The following is a 17,048-nucleotide window of genomic DNA, read 5'->3' on the forward strand; positions in this document are numbered from 1 at the left end:
AAATCCATGCGGAAAATGTAGCAATATTCATTAAAATGAAGAATATGCTACAATGAATAGTAATAGTTTGCTTTTGAAAGCGCTTGTGAAAATATCATTAGATGTTCAATAATGACTAAGATGATGTAACAGAGATGTATAAATAGGGATGCTGAGTTCGATGGCTTTGAACTCTGAATTGATCTCTTCCTCAGATTCCATTTTTGAGTGTGACAACTGGAAAGGACAATTAAACAGTAACAAAGCTATCAATCTATTTTGAAATGCTAATTGAATTCCATCTTCAACTACACCAAGAAAACTACATACATGTGTATGTGACAGAGCAGGCTTAGCCTAAGTTTAATCAGTATCTCTGAAAATGGAGGAAGAAAACAATTGAACAATGAAGAAAACAATGTGTATGTGGATCCTCAATTTTCCAAATGAAACCCTACAGTTGTACACTTGAAAGGAGAGATTCATTACACTTAATTCATAAGATATTAAAAAATTTACCTTCATATGTAGATTTGTGATAAAACACATGAATAAATGGATACTCATTACTCAGGAGAATTAAGATAACCTGCTAAATTCTGGAATAAGCTTTTAAAAATACAATCATGTAAATGTGCTCATAATCCTCTAAAAGGCAGTAAGTTTAACAAACTGGGTAAGTGGGCCAACTCTGGAGTCAGATGGAAAGGAACTGAAGCCTGACTCTGCCAGGCTAACTGTGAGGTCTGGGGCAGAACACTTACTTCCTCTTGGTTTCTTCACCTGTAAAACGTGAATGATGATGATAATAACAGTGCCTAAATGTTGTGAGGTAATTTATGTAAACAGAACAGTCACAGGAGCACAGTAAACACTCAATGAATGTTAGACTTTTTTACCAAAACTCCCTATAAGATGATAGTGGAAGATAGAATAAAAGGTTGGAAAGAGAAACCCAGAGCGAAAAGCGGGATATTAGTCTTAGTGTTATTCTTAAGTCTTGTTACTCTTTAAGTTTTCGGTGCTCATGAAAAATGCAAATTTGAGTAATAGAATTATCTGTATGGAAATGTGAAGGCCAAGGTACTGACTGTTTCTATAATATGGTGGCCAAGCTGCTCTAACTACAGTCTCCAGAAGGCACTGTTATCATGCCAGGGAGCAGTCTGATGGAAAGGGAGAGTCCAATGGCCTTACTATGGTTCTGTACCCAGTACATGAAAATAATGAAGTGCTTTATTGTAGTCAACTAGTAACTTTCTTCGTTGATCACTGATCATGATGCACTTTTTCTGAAGTCTTGAAATGCCTCAGCCATGTACTGTCTTAACTGCCTTTAATGTTACTTTCCTTAGGAATGTGAAGGTAGCTTCAAGGGGGAGAGAGCAAAATGCTAAGTAGGCAGAATCACAGACTGTTATTGCCTTCTTTCCATAAACTAGTTTGTGAAACTACCTTAACTGTTTTCAAATGCACAAGACTTTCTCTTTTCTATGTGTCACAGTCATATACTAAAAGAACAAATATGTTTTGCTCACAAAAATCAAGTTCAAAGAAAACCTTGATAGTTCTCTCACCATTATTCTTAGTTTAATGAAAAGCAATGCATGCTATTTTTATCTTCATTTACTCCTTCAAGGAAAAATTATTACTTACTTTCCATCCCAGACATGGTTACCTCTGTGGAAAATCACCAGATTATTCGTAGGGTCCAGAGCCATCCCAGAAACCTGGCCTGGTAACAAGTATACTCCAGGCCAATCCAGTGCCTCTTCTACATGGAAATCTAAAAGATAAATCCATACATTTAGTGTAAAAAAGAAAGCTAGTATAACCTCATGAAGATTCACAATGATCATAAGAAGTTCATGCAGTAATGTCACTAGATGCAAAGAAAAAAAATCAAGCCATGCTCTACATAAAATATACCACATGCACATGCCAAGGAGCCTCCTGAGCTATGAATAAAGTAAGTGACTGTGAACTTGTTTGGGGATATGCTCTTTTCCTGTTGATAAGATGCCTCGTAAAACCAGTTTATCCTTAAGCCATTAAGGGGCAAATTTGAGACAGTCTTCTTAACAAGATTCTTACTTTAAATTAGTATCTTTGAAAAATATGGCAACATGGATGGCATCATTTTAATACAAAGCTTTTAAATGTTGTAAATAAATAGTATTCTTAGGCAATAAGCCCGTTTCTGTGTGTTTGTGTGTGTCTGTCTTTCTCATCTAACTTCTGTGTAAATTGTGGATGTTCAGAATACATTAGACCTTATAATAAACCATCATTGATAATACCTTGTACAAGGAACTATGTAAAATACCAATCTCATTTCACCTAACTTTAGTGTTCCTATAACAATGGGAATGGAGAGATATTCTTTCACTGCTTATATTTCACTGTTTCCTAACACGAGAAAGGAAAAAATAACAGGAACTCTATGACTGAGTGATTTACAATCACTCTCACTTCTGATCAGAATACACTTATACTTAGAGAATACCTAAGTTCAATTGTTAACCCCTTTTATAAAAATGCTCATGAATAAAGAGGTACCATGTACAGAGTAGTTATATTAACTGAGGATGTAAAGTTATGAAGATGCTGTGAAATCCTTTGTATCAGTGTCAATATTTCTTTCCCTCTGAAACGCTTCAACAGAGATGCTGAGAAGTAAAAAAGCAGCAGTTTGAGTCTCCTTTCTCCTTCCCATACTCTGGAGGATGTGGCAACATGCAGTGAAATCCTCAAAGATAAACATTAAAGACTGGAGGAAGAAAGGGAAACACAGGGCTTGTACAGTCAGCTTCTGAAAGCCTGAGAGGATGCTGGTGTGAGAGTAGACACTTTAAGATAATTCTCTCAACTATACAACAGGAAACAGTAACTTTCCACTCAAGATATTCTTACCTTTGCTCATTTAATTTTTTAAAACAAAAATTAATAACACAGCACAATCAATAGGATGCCTGGAACAGTTGTGTCTACAACCTTTGCTGAAGCATATTCAACAAATATTCCCTAAGTGTATTGTCTATGTAAGGTGTTATGTTAGATTCTGGGGACACAAAGAAATAAAGCATGGTTTTGGTTCTAGAGGGACTCATAGGATAAAATGAAAAAAAAAAAAAACCCAAAAAATAACCAAAAAACAAACAAACAAAAAACAGAAAGCAAATATTTATGACACAGTACAGTGCAGGAAAGGGCCCATAATCCTTCCTGAGGCTTGGCTGGGAGAGGGTAGGTGTTCTCACTTAAAGTTTATTGAATATAGAAGTAGGCAGAGAATATTTCAGTCAGAAAGATGGAAAGTGAGGATGATTATAATTGCAGAGTGTGTTTCAAGATCTTTACGTAATTTGTATGTCTTTAAGGATATCTGTGTATGTCAGGAGTGGGTATGACAGTGACAGGCAGGACTAACAGACCCCAAGATCTAGTTTAGACTGGAAAATATACATTTGTAGAGCACATGAAGGTATGGATTTAACAATGAATTAATGAATGTAGTTTTGAGCTGTGGTGTCTTGATCTATACTGTGATTAATTTTGAGGTATGCTGCAAGTACTTTATTAATAGCAGTAAAGCACAACGCTTGGGAATAATTTACTTCTGAAATATGTTAGAGCACGCGAGAATGTCATTCTCACTCACGTGTGTTTTGCTATGTCTTCCTGAGTTGGGGAGAAGGGGGGCAGAGTAATAACTGGCGTGCCTAAATTTGCACAACAGTGGATGTAAATGGGGCTGCTAGGATGAATAGCATTCATCATCTATCATGCTTATTATCTATCATAATAGGAGAAAAGGATGCAAATTGTGACTATAGGCGACTAGGAACCACTGAAGGTTTTCAATCATGGGGTGACATGAAAAAAACTGTGTTTCTGAAAGTGAACTCAGGAAGCAGGATATAAGTATTATAATTAGAGACATATGGATGGATTCCCCAAAGAAAATGTTTCAAATTATTTTTAAGTTGCTTGAATCTCAGGTTGTACTTCATTCATTCTCATCTCAGTTACAGCTTGTCTTTTCGGTGGTCATTCTGTACTTATTCAGCAGCTCCTGAAGATTCTGGATGGGCTCCAAGGGAGACTTGAACCTCATAACAATACAGATATTTAGTCGCTTTCATCAGCTTCTCAGCGCCCAGCACCACTACAACTAGATGGAATTTTGTGAGGGCAAGGATCATGTCTTATTCACTGTTTTGTCACTAAGTCTTGCACAGGGCCTGGCCCACTGTAATGGCCAAAAAAAATGCACTAAATTGAACTCTATGCTCCAGTCTCTACTTGCTTATGTTGTCAACTAGCATTTAAACACCCTTATAATCTTTTAGTTCACTTGTACTACCTCTTTTTACCCCTAGTATTGTGCTGAAGCTACCGTGAAGAGACTAAAAAAAAAAGCTAATTGGCTAATTATTTTCATTAAAGACAATAAACAAATGTCAGGTTTCCTGGAACTTTTCTATTCAGTGGTCCACCAACAGGTACTGGAAGCGAGGTGCTCATGAAGATTCAGAGATATTAATTCTGATAGAAATATGCAATGCAGAGATATTAATTCTGATAGAAATATGCAATGTCCCAAATATCAGTAAATACACTATTCTGGCTTCAAATGGGGATTTCATAAAATATTGGATATACTGTATAAAGAACCTTAATCTGGCTGTGAATAACCCTAATTATCATTGATCTTAGATTGGTAAGCACTCAAAAAGCACTGCCTAATGGGTTGTTTACCTATTTTGTCACTTATAAGAATCCCTTTTGGTTGGGAATTTTCAAGAAGAAAAAGCAGTGTAAATATCTAGAACATATTTATATACTTTTGGTAAATTTTCAAAACAGCAAAGGTGATATGTGAGGAAATATATAAGAGGGTTAACACTGTAAGAAACTTTGCTCTTTTTGTCAATGCAAAGAACAATGCAAAGAACATTCAGAGAAATTATATTAAATTATTTTGAATTTCATTTAAAAATATCATTGTACATTTATTAAGATTACCCAGCCAAGACCTCAAAACTTTCAGGACCTCAAAACCTAGGTCTCTGTGTTAATTACAAATTCTAAAATAGTTAAAGGAAAACTGAGTTCACGTCCTCTTCTGTGAACACTACCTCAGTTAATTGATGTTTTTGCTTCCAGTGTCATCTTTTTCATTATTAGGCAGTTAAAGGCTGTTCTCTTTAAGATTAAATGATCAAGAACAAAGCAGTCATTGAGGACTAGTGCTGTATGGATATGGAATAAATACTGATGTTTTCCCAATCCCTGCCCATCTTTATAAGAGAATCACAGAATGCTAGAACAGGACTGGCTCATCCCAGGTCATTTTCTCTATTCATAAAAAAGGAAATACAGGCTTGGGCAAGACTTCAGTCATCAATAGCAAGGGTGATTATTTCCTAATCCTCAATTACAAATATTTCAAATCCTTATTAAAAATTGTATGACAAAATATATTTGGGTTCTAACTTAAACTTAACATTTTCAATCATGGAAAAGTTAAAAATTTGAGTTCAGATTCCTCTTAGTTTTTATCGAAGAAGTAATTCAGTGTATGACTAATGTTGTAGATTTACAGTTTTAATTTGAAAATTAAATACAAATTTCTTACATGTGACCTTGGGCAAGCCAACTCCAAGTGTCAGCTACTCTAAATTCACATGTCAAACGATAGGATTATTTCAGAAGAATCTTTGTATTCATTATAAATAAAGGTAATTGTGCAGCCTCATATTCTACCATATATTTAGAAAAAAAGTTACTACTTTCAAAAAAAAATTAAACATTACTATTAAAATTGTATCAATAAATCACTAAGAGGATTAATGAATTACACCTTTCCAGGAAAGATTAATGTTAGTAATCAATGCTGCTTTCATATGAAATTATTAATAACATTTAACAGGGCATATTCATTTATCTGTGTACATAAGGACTAACAGACAAAGTTGAGAAAAAACATAATTTCAAACCTAGGACTATGACTTAACTTCACCATAACAAGGCTCTTCATATTTAATCTTAAGGAAAAGACCCCAGTGAAATCAGTAGAAGATTTCAACAACAAGAACAAAATAAAGTGGTTGCTCTTTCTATACTTGCAAATTCTCATTTAGTGAGGAAAAGATGCCTTATTTTGGTCAGGGATTGTTATTCATCAGAAGTGCCAACAATAACTATAATTAACTGAAACTATAGGAGAAATATTTATACTCAAGTGAGAAAGAAAACAGGAATAATTATAAGGTCTTATTTAGTGGGAGTGAAGTGAGGAAGAGAATTAAGACATAACTAGGGGCTCAGAAGTATTAGCAGAGTTCCTTTTCTTTTAAAAATTTAACTGCGAATCCTCACCTTAGTCAAATTGTTTGGATATTGATTGAGAAAGTATGACCAAAGGCAATCTACACCTAGAGTTATTACAGTTGTAGATAAGATGATGGGATCATTGGAAAAAAACAGCGTATCTATCTTATCTATCTATTATTTTATTTTATTGTGAGAGGCAGAGTAATAAAGTGATTAAAAACCAAGACTTGGAGCAAACCTGCCTGGCTTTGAATGTTGGTTTATTGAGCTGTGGCACTTTGGATCCATGGCATGACCTTTCTATGCCTCAGTTTCTTCCTCTATAAATGGGTTTATAAATAGGGTTATTATGATAATTAAATGAGTTAATGCATCTAAAACACTTAGCCTGGCTCATAGTAAGGGCTATGTGTGGGTTTGTTTTCACTATTCTCCTCTCTTCCAAAGATGAAAATTCAGCCTACTGAATGCTTTATTTTACCCTGGGAATTCTATAAGACTTGAACCTAGGGGTCAGCATATGACTGAAATATGTTAAAAGTAATGGACTCTGAGTCAAGAAAAAGTTGTCCATAGAAATTAAGTAAAATGTAAATGTATCATAACAATATTTAAGGATTCTGTGCATTCTCTTAGCTGATGGGAAGCATCACACAAATGCAGATGTATTTTCTGATGTCCAAGGGTGTGTAACAAATGTTGAATCAGGCTTCCATATGCTAGCAAATAGTAGTCCAATCAGATCTGCAGCAAGAGAATAGCTGTCTGCAGTTTTAAATTTATTTTTCAATGAATCTAGTTTCCAGAAGGCAACTAGAATAAAGACTATGATTTCCTTTCTACTCTGTTAATGCTGTCTCAATATAGATGTCAAACTAATGGTAGAAACCAAACTGTTAAGTGTAAAAAGGAGTGCATTTGCCTCTCAATTTACCAGGTTGCATATTTTCACACTGTACATCATATATTACAGGAAAACATCAAGGCAGATCAATGTAAGTGATCAGCGATTTGAAGAGCCGCAAACTCCCATTATGGTAGAACACTGCCAAGTCATTTTCTCAATTTATCAACTCAGAATGCCAATTTTTGCAGCTTTCCTACACATTGCAAGAAAATTCTCTCATGGATGCTACTTAAGCTAAAATAATTAATATTTAATAAATAATTAAAATAATTAATAAAACACCAACTACTTTGGTGTTTAAATTTTTGAAATCTTAGTCCAACTTGACATTAATGGTAACAATTATAACCATAATTATTGTTAACATATAGCACTTATTAAGTGCTTTTCTTTAATTAAAGTTAGATATTAGATAGTGTTATGGTAAACAGTGAAAGAAAATTGAAAAGACTTTTAGAAATAGCTTACCTAAATATGAGTTTTGTTATTTTGCATTTAATTTTAAAAAAATCTTGAATCAGAGCAGTGAAGTAACACTAAAATAAGTCATTTCAGAAAGGAAATATGCACATCTTCTTCCTGTAACTAGAATTTGTGCTCTGTTTCTGTAACTCATTGCTTTATTTATTTCAGTGACATTCACCCACATACTTAAAATGAAAGGAAACTTTCTGAACCAGATCCTGGAGAAACACTTTTTTCCTGGTCACTGCCATTCTGACTACCTTGGAAGGTATAAGGAGATTTGGCCAGTAAGTGTATTTTGAGTATTTTAAGCATTTCTTTCTTAGAAAAACTAAGTAGGTTTTAGGAATACAATTCCTTAAGTCAAACTGTGATTTTTACATTGACATTTATGATGCCTATAAATGACCATGATATTATTTCACATCAAAGAGTAATAAAGGCAAGTCATAGATAACTAGAAACTAAATTTTTGGTGGTGAGCACACTGTAGGGTATACAGAAATAAAAATATACTGTTGTACATATGAAACACATATAATGTTATAAACCAATGTTACTTCAATAAAAAATAAATACTTCAATAAAAAAAAAGACAAGTCATGGAATAAAGCAGGATGCAACTCTAACACTTCATGCTTGAATAGAATTGTATTCTCACCAAAGAGGCCCCTTTCCCTTTTATATTTGTGTTGTTCGGGTTACAATTTGCTGTCCTTAATATAGACGTTCAGACAGACACTCCAGTCTTTCTATGAAACGGATAGGGGCATGATAAACTGCAGATTTCTAGACATCATACTCAGAGATGTCAATTCAGTTGGTCTTCAGTAGGATTCAGGAGTCTAGATTTTTCATAATCACCCTAGGTGATTCTGATGCAAGAGGGTCCAGGGACCACCTCTTGAGAAACACAGTTTTATTAGGTAAATTTAGAAGGAGTTAGAGCAGGGCTGACCCTGTTTAAATAGGAAGAGGTAAAAATCTGGGTTCCATTTAACATCTCATAGAGACTATTAGGCCAGTCCTAACGGACAATGCTTGAAACTCCTGTGTTAGCAAAAGGCACTGCATCCTAATTTTTTTCAATTATAAATAAAAATCAGTTGGGTGTTGAATAATTTATGGCTTCCTGCAAAGCTGTATTTGAAAACATCAAGCTGGCAGCCTGTGCCATTCCAGCCCACGCATGGACAGCTGCCATGCATGCATATCCGTTACTTTTTTGGGGATTATCTCCACATGCTGTATTATCTGGCTTTCCACATTAGCAAGTAACATGAAACACAATCAATATCACAGAAGCCACAACACAATTAAAGACAAAGATGAGGCATCCATAGCTTGCTGGTACAGAAACCTGAAGGGAATAATGTATTGTCCTCTAATTACAGAAGCCAATCCTGGTTAGAAGTAAAGATAAATCTGATAGTTACTGACTTGCTGGAGGTCCCTTCAGATATAACTACTCAACTTTCCAATTAAGATAGTAATTGATAATGGAACTTAAGAAATCAAGGTCATAAAAATGGTTACATTTTACAAGTCAATTGGATGAGAATGTTGGAAGTGTAAGATTCCTCTGAGAGGACTTCAATTACCTTAAAAGAAGGTAGTGTATAAGCATTTCATACACTGGGACTTTACATATCAGGTTTGAATTTTCAGTGTATTCCCATTGAACTAAATGGAGAATGTTGATTTTGTAAGAATCTGTTACCCTGAATTTCATATGCCACCCTCCCCAATATGATCCAAAGCTTTTGGGTCTTAGTAATTCTGGCTCATCAACTGAACAGAAATTGAATTTACGTATTGATAGTACTGGACCAAAACAAAAAGAAAAACTCCTCAAACAAAGGTGATATCTGACAACCCAAATCTGAGTCATGTTTTTTCTAATGATAAATCCTTTTCATTGATGAGCTTTCTCACCCATTTATTTTTATTCCCTTCAGATTTTGCTTATGTGGATTGTAGCATTTCACATTTTATTCTTTAAAAGAAGCCCTAAACGCACCTCCTGTGTGTTCTGGTTCCCAGGTGCCTTCACCGGGTAGCGGCTGCTGTAATGACAAAACTCTGCTCTCTGCTGGCCTCAAAGTAGATGCTAGTCTGTGGAATTTGTGAATTCTGTCTCTGACAAGAAGAGCATTGTCCCTCTCGTGTTCTGCACTCTCTCTGGCATCAGACTGACCAAGATCCTTCTTTTGGACTACGTTTGCAATCTCAGCTACCAGGTCTGACTCTGATTCTGCCTTTTCTGTAGGATTATATTTATGAACATGAACAACATCTTCCCTTTCTCCTAGCAGCTTGGAAAGTAGTGAATAGAAATCACCTGTGAAAAAAAAAGAAGAGATAAGGGGTGGAGAGTTGATAAGATTGCAAAATTTACAAAATTTTGTGCCTTAAATAATATCACCTCCTGATTCCTCATAATAAGTGAGAGGGAAGGTTGCTCTCAGATGTTCAAGCATGGGGAGAAAAAGATGATTTTCCAGAACAATGAAAAAATAATATGCTTCACATTTCATTTTACAAACTACCCATTTCCTTCTGTTATCTCAGGAGCCAACGACACTAAATAACCTCTATTAGCATAAGAGTAGAAACAAAATAATGCGTATGTGACTGCAGGGCATGTTTTAATAAATGGTTTTCACAAGGTTAGTTTGGATTGATTTGCAAGTCAGAGTTCATCAGCTTTCTAAAATAAAATATTATCAACAGCTACAACAGAAAACAGTTATCTACACAGGCAAACCCTTTGAAGTTGTCTTCTAAAAGCCTATTAAAGTATAATCCACAAAAAAGTAAACGTAGGGCTTCCCTGGTGGCACAGTGGTTGAGAGTCCACCTGCCAGTGCAGGGGACGCGGGTTTGTGCCCCGGTCCGGGAAGATCCCACATGCCGCGGAGCAGCTGGGCCCGGGAGCCAGGGCCGCTGAGCCTGTGCGTCCGGAGCCTGTGCTCCGCAACGGGAGAGGCCACAACAGGGAAAGGCCCGCGTAAAGCAAAAAAAAAAAAAAAAAAAAAAATTAAATGTATATTTTTGAGCAGGTGCTATAAAACACAAAAAAATCTAACATCCACTTGGCAACTGGAAAACCAGTTTTATTATTTTGTTAACTGTGTTACTGTAAGTAGCTCCAGTTGTTTATTTTAAATAAGAAACAAATAAATTCCAGAAAAATAATTTTGTGAGAAAAGAATATTTTTAAAACAGTTTCAAGCAAAAGAGATTTTAACAAACTAGTATCATTGGAATGATACATCACTGAAATGTATTTCATGTCTTCCTGTACTAAGAAGTAAACTTGGACATGATAATATAATTCCATGAAAACAAACTATTTATAAAATATTACAACAGATACAAAATATGACTATGGAAGGCTCATGAAGCATTTTAATCCTCATCAGTTACATCTATGGCTTCAAATCCATTCACATCAACTGTGTGAATGGGAAACATGTATATTCTCTATGGAATCATAATTCTGCTATTCTAAACCAAACCCAAAGGAAACCCACAGTTCTTCCTTTTCTCACTCTATACTAAGTGCTGCTAATGAAACTTATGATTGTGGAGTCCTTTTGCTTAAGTTTTAATTACATTTATAGCATGATCAGATAACATTTATAAAACCTTTTTTATGACCATTAGGAAATAAAAATAATAACTGGTTTAGCCAGGATACCTTCCACTAAAGAATATGTTATTAAAATATTGGTGCAAGGGGATATGAAGTCTTTCCAAAATGATGCTGAGATCCTGTCATGTTTATAAATAATCTTGGTTTAATGATTCAAAGTAGGTTTTCAATTCTTGCCCATGAAAGCAGCTTATCCTAGGTGAGATCTTCAATCAGAAAATAATTACCAAGTATTAGGGCCAATATCAGTAAAATGAACAAAGCAAATTACAATGCAACCAATTCTGGTAGGCCACAGTGGCATTCTGCCTTACAGAAGAGAAATTAACCCATTACTATGTAATTCTCCTACCCCACACACTAAATATAAATAGCTTAATATGCTGTTGTGCATTTTATATAGAAGATGAAAACAAGATGACTTCAGGAACAGAAAAAGAACACAATTTTAAAACTTGAATCCATGACATTAGGCTAATGTTGATGGAAGAACACAGGCTTAGAACTATGCATAGTTATTGAGGTTTGTCAGTAAAAATCTAAAAGCTGTGATACAATACCAAATACAGAGTACTCGGTTCCTTTGAAATGATCATTTACAATGATCACTGGGTTAGGAAAACAAAAATTTAGCAACGTAAGAGGCTTGGCTTCACACAAATGCACTGGCCTTGTGAGAACATAGCTTCAGAGCAGCATCTCACTTCTAGAGGTTACATGCAGGAGCCCACTAGATGACTATCTCTTACATTCTTATACACAAACCAGAAAGGTTTCTTTTTTTTTCTCTTCTGGTGTATGGAATATATGAAATCCCAAAACGTTAACCGTCTTTCTTAGTCATATTAAGATCCTGATTGAGGAAATCTACCTAACCTTGAGTACAATGGATGGAATAGAATATAAACAGAGGAAGTTGGGTGGTCTCTACCCCAGTTTCATTTCTCAATATTCTCTTTTTCTTTTCAGTTTATATTATAGCCATATTGGACTTTTACTTCCTTGAATGTCAACTCTAAGAAGATGTTGTTTCTTCTTCCTGGAACATTCTCTCCCTAGTAATCAACTAGTTCCTCAACCTTCAGATGCTACTTAGGCGTCACTCACATCCAAGAAGGCTGCCTTGACAATTGCTGCTATGTGCACCTACAGCACTCTGCTCTTTCCTTGTATTGTTATTACCCAATGTCTGGTCTGCATTTCACACTAGTGTTCGGATCCAACCCCTGACACTTAATAGCTATTCTCTGCCTTTAAGCAAGTTACTTAACCTTTTAAAATAGATAATGACAACTACCCTTAAAAATTGTTTTGTGGATTTAAAGAAGATAGTTAATGTAAAATGCCCAGTCCAGTGTATTTCATAAAGTAGATATCACTAAATTATAGCTATTATAATTACTAACAACAAAGATATAAACTCTAGTTGCAACATGCATCTGATTCAATCTATTGTTTACCTAAAATTTAAAAAAATCAGTTTCTGTTTCGTATTGGGATTTTCATAATGGAAAAAAGCCACCTTTAAGTTTATAGCCCTTTATTTTCTCAACAAGTCATTACATCCACCTTTGTGATTTGCTTCCTGATTTTGCCAAAGAAGGTTGTACCTGCACTTCTGCACTTTCTCTCTCTCTCTTTTTTTTTTATCAGTCTATTTTTGGAGAAAGAACTATCCCTACCCCAGTGTTCTGGATGCCAGCCCTCCCTGAGCCTTCTAAAGCCTTTCCCATCTCCTTTTTATTTCCTTTTCTAATACAATTACTCTGCCAAAGATTTGACTCAGGCTATAAACACACTCACTTTGGGCTTATCATGGAGGCGAGAAGAGACCCTCCTCTGACACAGTATGTCTTTCAAGCTTTTTCATTTTCCCTCTTTCTTTAACAAGTTCCAGCACCATCTACAAGAGCTTTCTATGATAATGGAAATAGTCTATACCTGTGCTGCCAATATGATAGCACCTAGACACATGGGACTATTGAGTATTTGTAATGTGGCCAGTAAGACTGAGAAACTTAACTTTTAAGTTTACTTACTTTTAATTCATTTGTATTCAAAGTTAAATAGCCACATGTGGTTAGTATCTACCATACTGGACAGTGCAGGGTTATGTGCTGCTTCATCCTTCCTCATATTCTCTTTCTTCCTAAATTGAAGGCATTTGCTTCCACTCCCTACTTCACTCCTGTATGGCTTCTGCACGAGTTGCTCAAGAGCTCCTAGTTGCCAAAGCCAATAGACTCTTCATCCTGACCTACTGGTGGCATGTAGCACTTTTATAGTTCCTTCAGAACCTCTCTCCTTACAATATTGTTCTTTCCAGATCTTCACCTGTCATCTTGGATTCCTCTTATTCTGCCCAACATATGGAATGTTCCTGTTTTCTGAGGTCTATCCCTGGCATACTTTTATTGGGCCTGGCTAAGGCTTCTTCCTACTAAGTGATCTCAGCCACTCACAAAGCTTAAGCTGCTACACTCAGACAAGTGACTCCAAAATCTGGAGATGTCCTAGAACCTAGTGGTATATAAAACTGCCAGCTGGAAATTTCCACTTGGATTGAATGTCTATTTCAGTGGGATTTTGAACTCAACGTGTCTAAACCTGGGCTCTTAATCTTCTCCCCATACTTTATTTTTTTTTATAGTATCTCTCTCAGCGATGAAACCATGTTTTGGGACCATCAATCCAGAAAACTAGATTCATTTTTCTCTCACCAGTGAATCACAAAGTCATTTGATTCATAGATGCCGATTTGTCAACATCACCTTTTCCCTCCCTCCCACCAGTACTCACCTGAGATTCTTATCACCCCATAATTGTCGTGCTGAAAGACTACCCCTTCGTCTTCAGAACAGACCCTCACCCCTGCCTTCGATGGAAAAGTCTGTCTGGAATGGTATTAAAGCTGCTCGACCTTTGTGCAACTGACTTGTGATTGAGGGTAACCTGCGTCCCCTAGATACTTCCCAGTTATGACCCCTTTTCCTCAGCTCAGTTAACCTATGTGTTTCGGGGTAGTATTCTCTAATTCTATTCTGGGTCCTGCTGCTAAGCAGACCATATAATTTAATTACCAAACTGGGACACATTTGAGAAAGGAAAGGGGTGTTGTTAATATTTATACTAGGCATAAACTGGTACAATCCTGGAAAAACTGGGAGGTATAATTACCCTACTTATTCTCGACAGAGATAACATATAAAGAAGTACTTTATAAACTACAAATGACAATAATAGTAATATCAGCTAGTACTTTTTGAGAGCTCAGCATGACCAAGTCACTTTACTGAGTGCTTTATACGACAGAACACATTTAACTTCCGTGGAATACTTACTGTTCTCATTTTAGATGAGGAATCTAATGGCACAGTACTAAGGCGCACAGCTGGTAGCATGTTGCACATGGATTTGAAGGAGACAGCCTGACCGAGGGATCCACCTTCTAAGTATCACTATACTGGATCCAGCTTCCCTTATCTCCTCTGTACTGGCTGTATCTCTTTCCTATGAATTCACCTCAGACCTGTCAATCTTAGTATATTAATTTTTTTTTCTTTTTAAAGTAACAGTCTACTGAGCTCAGGTGCCAGGCTTATGATTTAACTGAACAACTTTCTTTTTTTTTGTCCTATCCTGGCTTGTCTTCTTTTTATTATAAGACTCTAATAAATTAATCAATACATACATATACAATGTATATGCAAAAAACTGGCCTAAAGAATAATGACTGGTTTCTTTTAGGCTTGAAAAAGTAGAAAAGTTTTCTATTTTCTATTCTCTTTAATAGTTTTCACTTACCACTGGCAATATACCTTACATGTATGATAAAATTCTCTAAGATGGTCTAAAAAAACTTTTTTCATACATTAAAATTATCTGAGAAGGGACAAATGGCAAGGTATAAATGTGATTTTACATAAAAATAACCCCCTCTCATTTCTTATATATTGTCATATTTCCAGTGATTAGTGCTGTTCCTATTATAGCAGATACTCAATATATGATTCTGGAATGAATACTGTGTTATAAATGGCTTCTGCATTAGTAAAGATAAAAATTTTTCCTTGATGATTTTAGGCTGCAATGAGTTCCATTTCTTTCTTTTCCTCACTTCAAACTTTGATTCTTATCTTAAGAAATGCAGAAACGCTCTAGGTCTTTAAGTTATTTGGCCAAGTGGGTTTGGTATTTGGGAAACACTAGTGAAGTAGCAGCTAATGTGTCAGGAAAAGGAACACAGCCTAACACAAGAGAATCTAAAACACTACCAACTAAACTCCAAGTTTGTTAGCTGTGTGCTTGTTAGCTATTTCATGGCTCAATGTACATTTTTCTATTTAGTTGGGATCACTCAGTATTCCCTCCCACCAGCATGGAAGTTTCTCTGGTTTACTTTCAGGAATATGGTAAGATCAAACTAAACAAGATGGAAACATACCTTGAAAAAGTGCCCCATGTTTTTTTCTTTGAATAAAATGCTTTAAGATTATTGGATTAAAAAATAAGTACCCCTACTTTTAGACAGCGTAAAATCTTAATTGTGGCAGGCATTTTTATGTTTAAAGTGATCAAGAGCCTCTTGGTAATCTTTCAGAATATAAACCGCCATTTCCCACACAAATCACTAGTACTTCATTACCTAAAACAAACAGCTTTTGTTACTGCTTATTGCTCTGTGATTTCTATGGTACATGGAGAGTAAATAGGATATTCATTAGCAGTTTAACCACTGACAAAATACGCCAAGTAACCAAGCTAATGAGATCACAATCATGCAACAACAACTGATTAATAAGGGGGATACGACCAATGAAAAGATAAAAGCATTTCTTTTTAGATTTTCGTATTTTAGTTTATGAGTCAGTCATAGCTGACACTTCGCCTTCTGGTTAAAGTTGATTTGGCTTACCGACTGTTTACTTATTACTAACCCACAACATTTATCCTACTAGCCTTGGGGAAATAAAACACATGATCATGATGACCGGCTTAACGATCATACTTTATTACTTTTTCCTCCTATAGGACTCATCTGATTGTGAAACAATCAGAAATGGGCCTTTTAACTCTTTTCTTTTTTTAAGAAAATGAGACAAATGTGAAAAAGGAGAAGTTAGGAGATGATGACTTTTGCAACTGCCATACACACTGATCTATATCAGAAAGGCCAACCATGCGATAAATGATCATTCATATCTGCCTATTCTGTTATTAGGAAACCAATTCAAAAGAGCATCCACTCAGCTTTCCAGAGCCTTGGGGGATATTTAGAGTTGTGTTTGATAGATGAGTTCAATAAATAAAGACTTGTGAGCTGCTCATAAATCATAACTGAATGGAAATACAAACAAGACTTGTATCTTCTTTAAAACAGCAAAGTGGTATTGAGAATGCTTGGAATAAGCTAAGAAGATGCTAATAAAATCATTTGGAATTTATTAGGGGATGAAGGGAGTGTCCTATTTTGAACAACAAAGGAATATAAATTTTAACTACTAAGCCCAGCCTGTGTTTCGCTCTTCTCATAAATGGTTTATCAACTGTTACTTTGATAAGCTTTTACAGTAGACTACTGTTGTGTTAAGTTGCAACGTTGTTCCCTTGATTCTGCTTATTTGATAAAACATGCCAATGGTAATTCATTTTTGTTAGCATAAAACCATTGTGAAATTATTGTTTCACAGAAGGTGTCTG

At 35.5% G+C, this 17,048-nt stretch overlaps 1 protein-coding gene across 25 annotated transcripts in view; it reads right to left on the bottom strand.

Annotated features, from left to right (window-relative positions):
• Positions 1–17,048, bottom strand: part of PAM (peptidylglycine alpha-amidating monooxygenase) — a 282,567-nt gene that overhangs the window by 32,188 nt on the left and 233,331 nt on the right. For 16 of the 25 annotated variants that reach the window (XM_032625224.1, XM_032625221.1, XM_032625217.1 and 13 more), the window contains 2 exons: positions 9,711–10,031; positions 1,636–1,765 (listed from right to left, as the gene is read on the bottom strand). In XM_032625224.1, coding sequence (XP_032481115.1) covers positions 1,636–1,765; positions 9,711–10,031 — 451 coding nt within the window. The remainder of the gene's footprint in view (positions 1–1,635; positions 1,766–9,710; positions 10,032–17,048) is intronic. The other 9 variants (XM_032625238.1, XM_032625233.1, XM_032625231.1 and 6 more) reach the window with 1 other exon arrangement.

The sequence above is a fragment of the Phocoena sinus genome, chromosome 3 (assembly GCF_008692025.1).
Source record: "Phocoena sinus isolate mPhoSin1 chromosome 3, mPhoSin1.pri, whole genome shotgun sequence".
NCBI lineage: Eukaryota > Metazoa > Chordata > Mammalia > Artiodactyla > Phocoenidae > Phocoena > Phocoena sinus.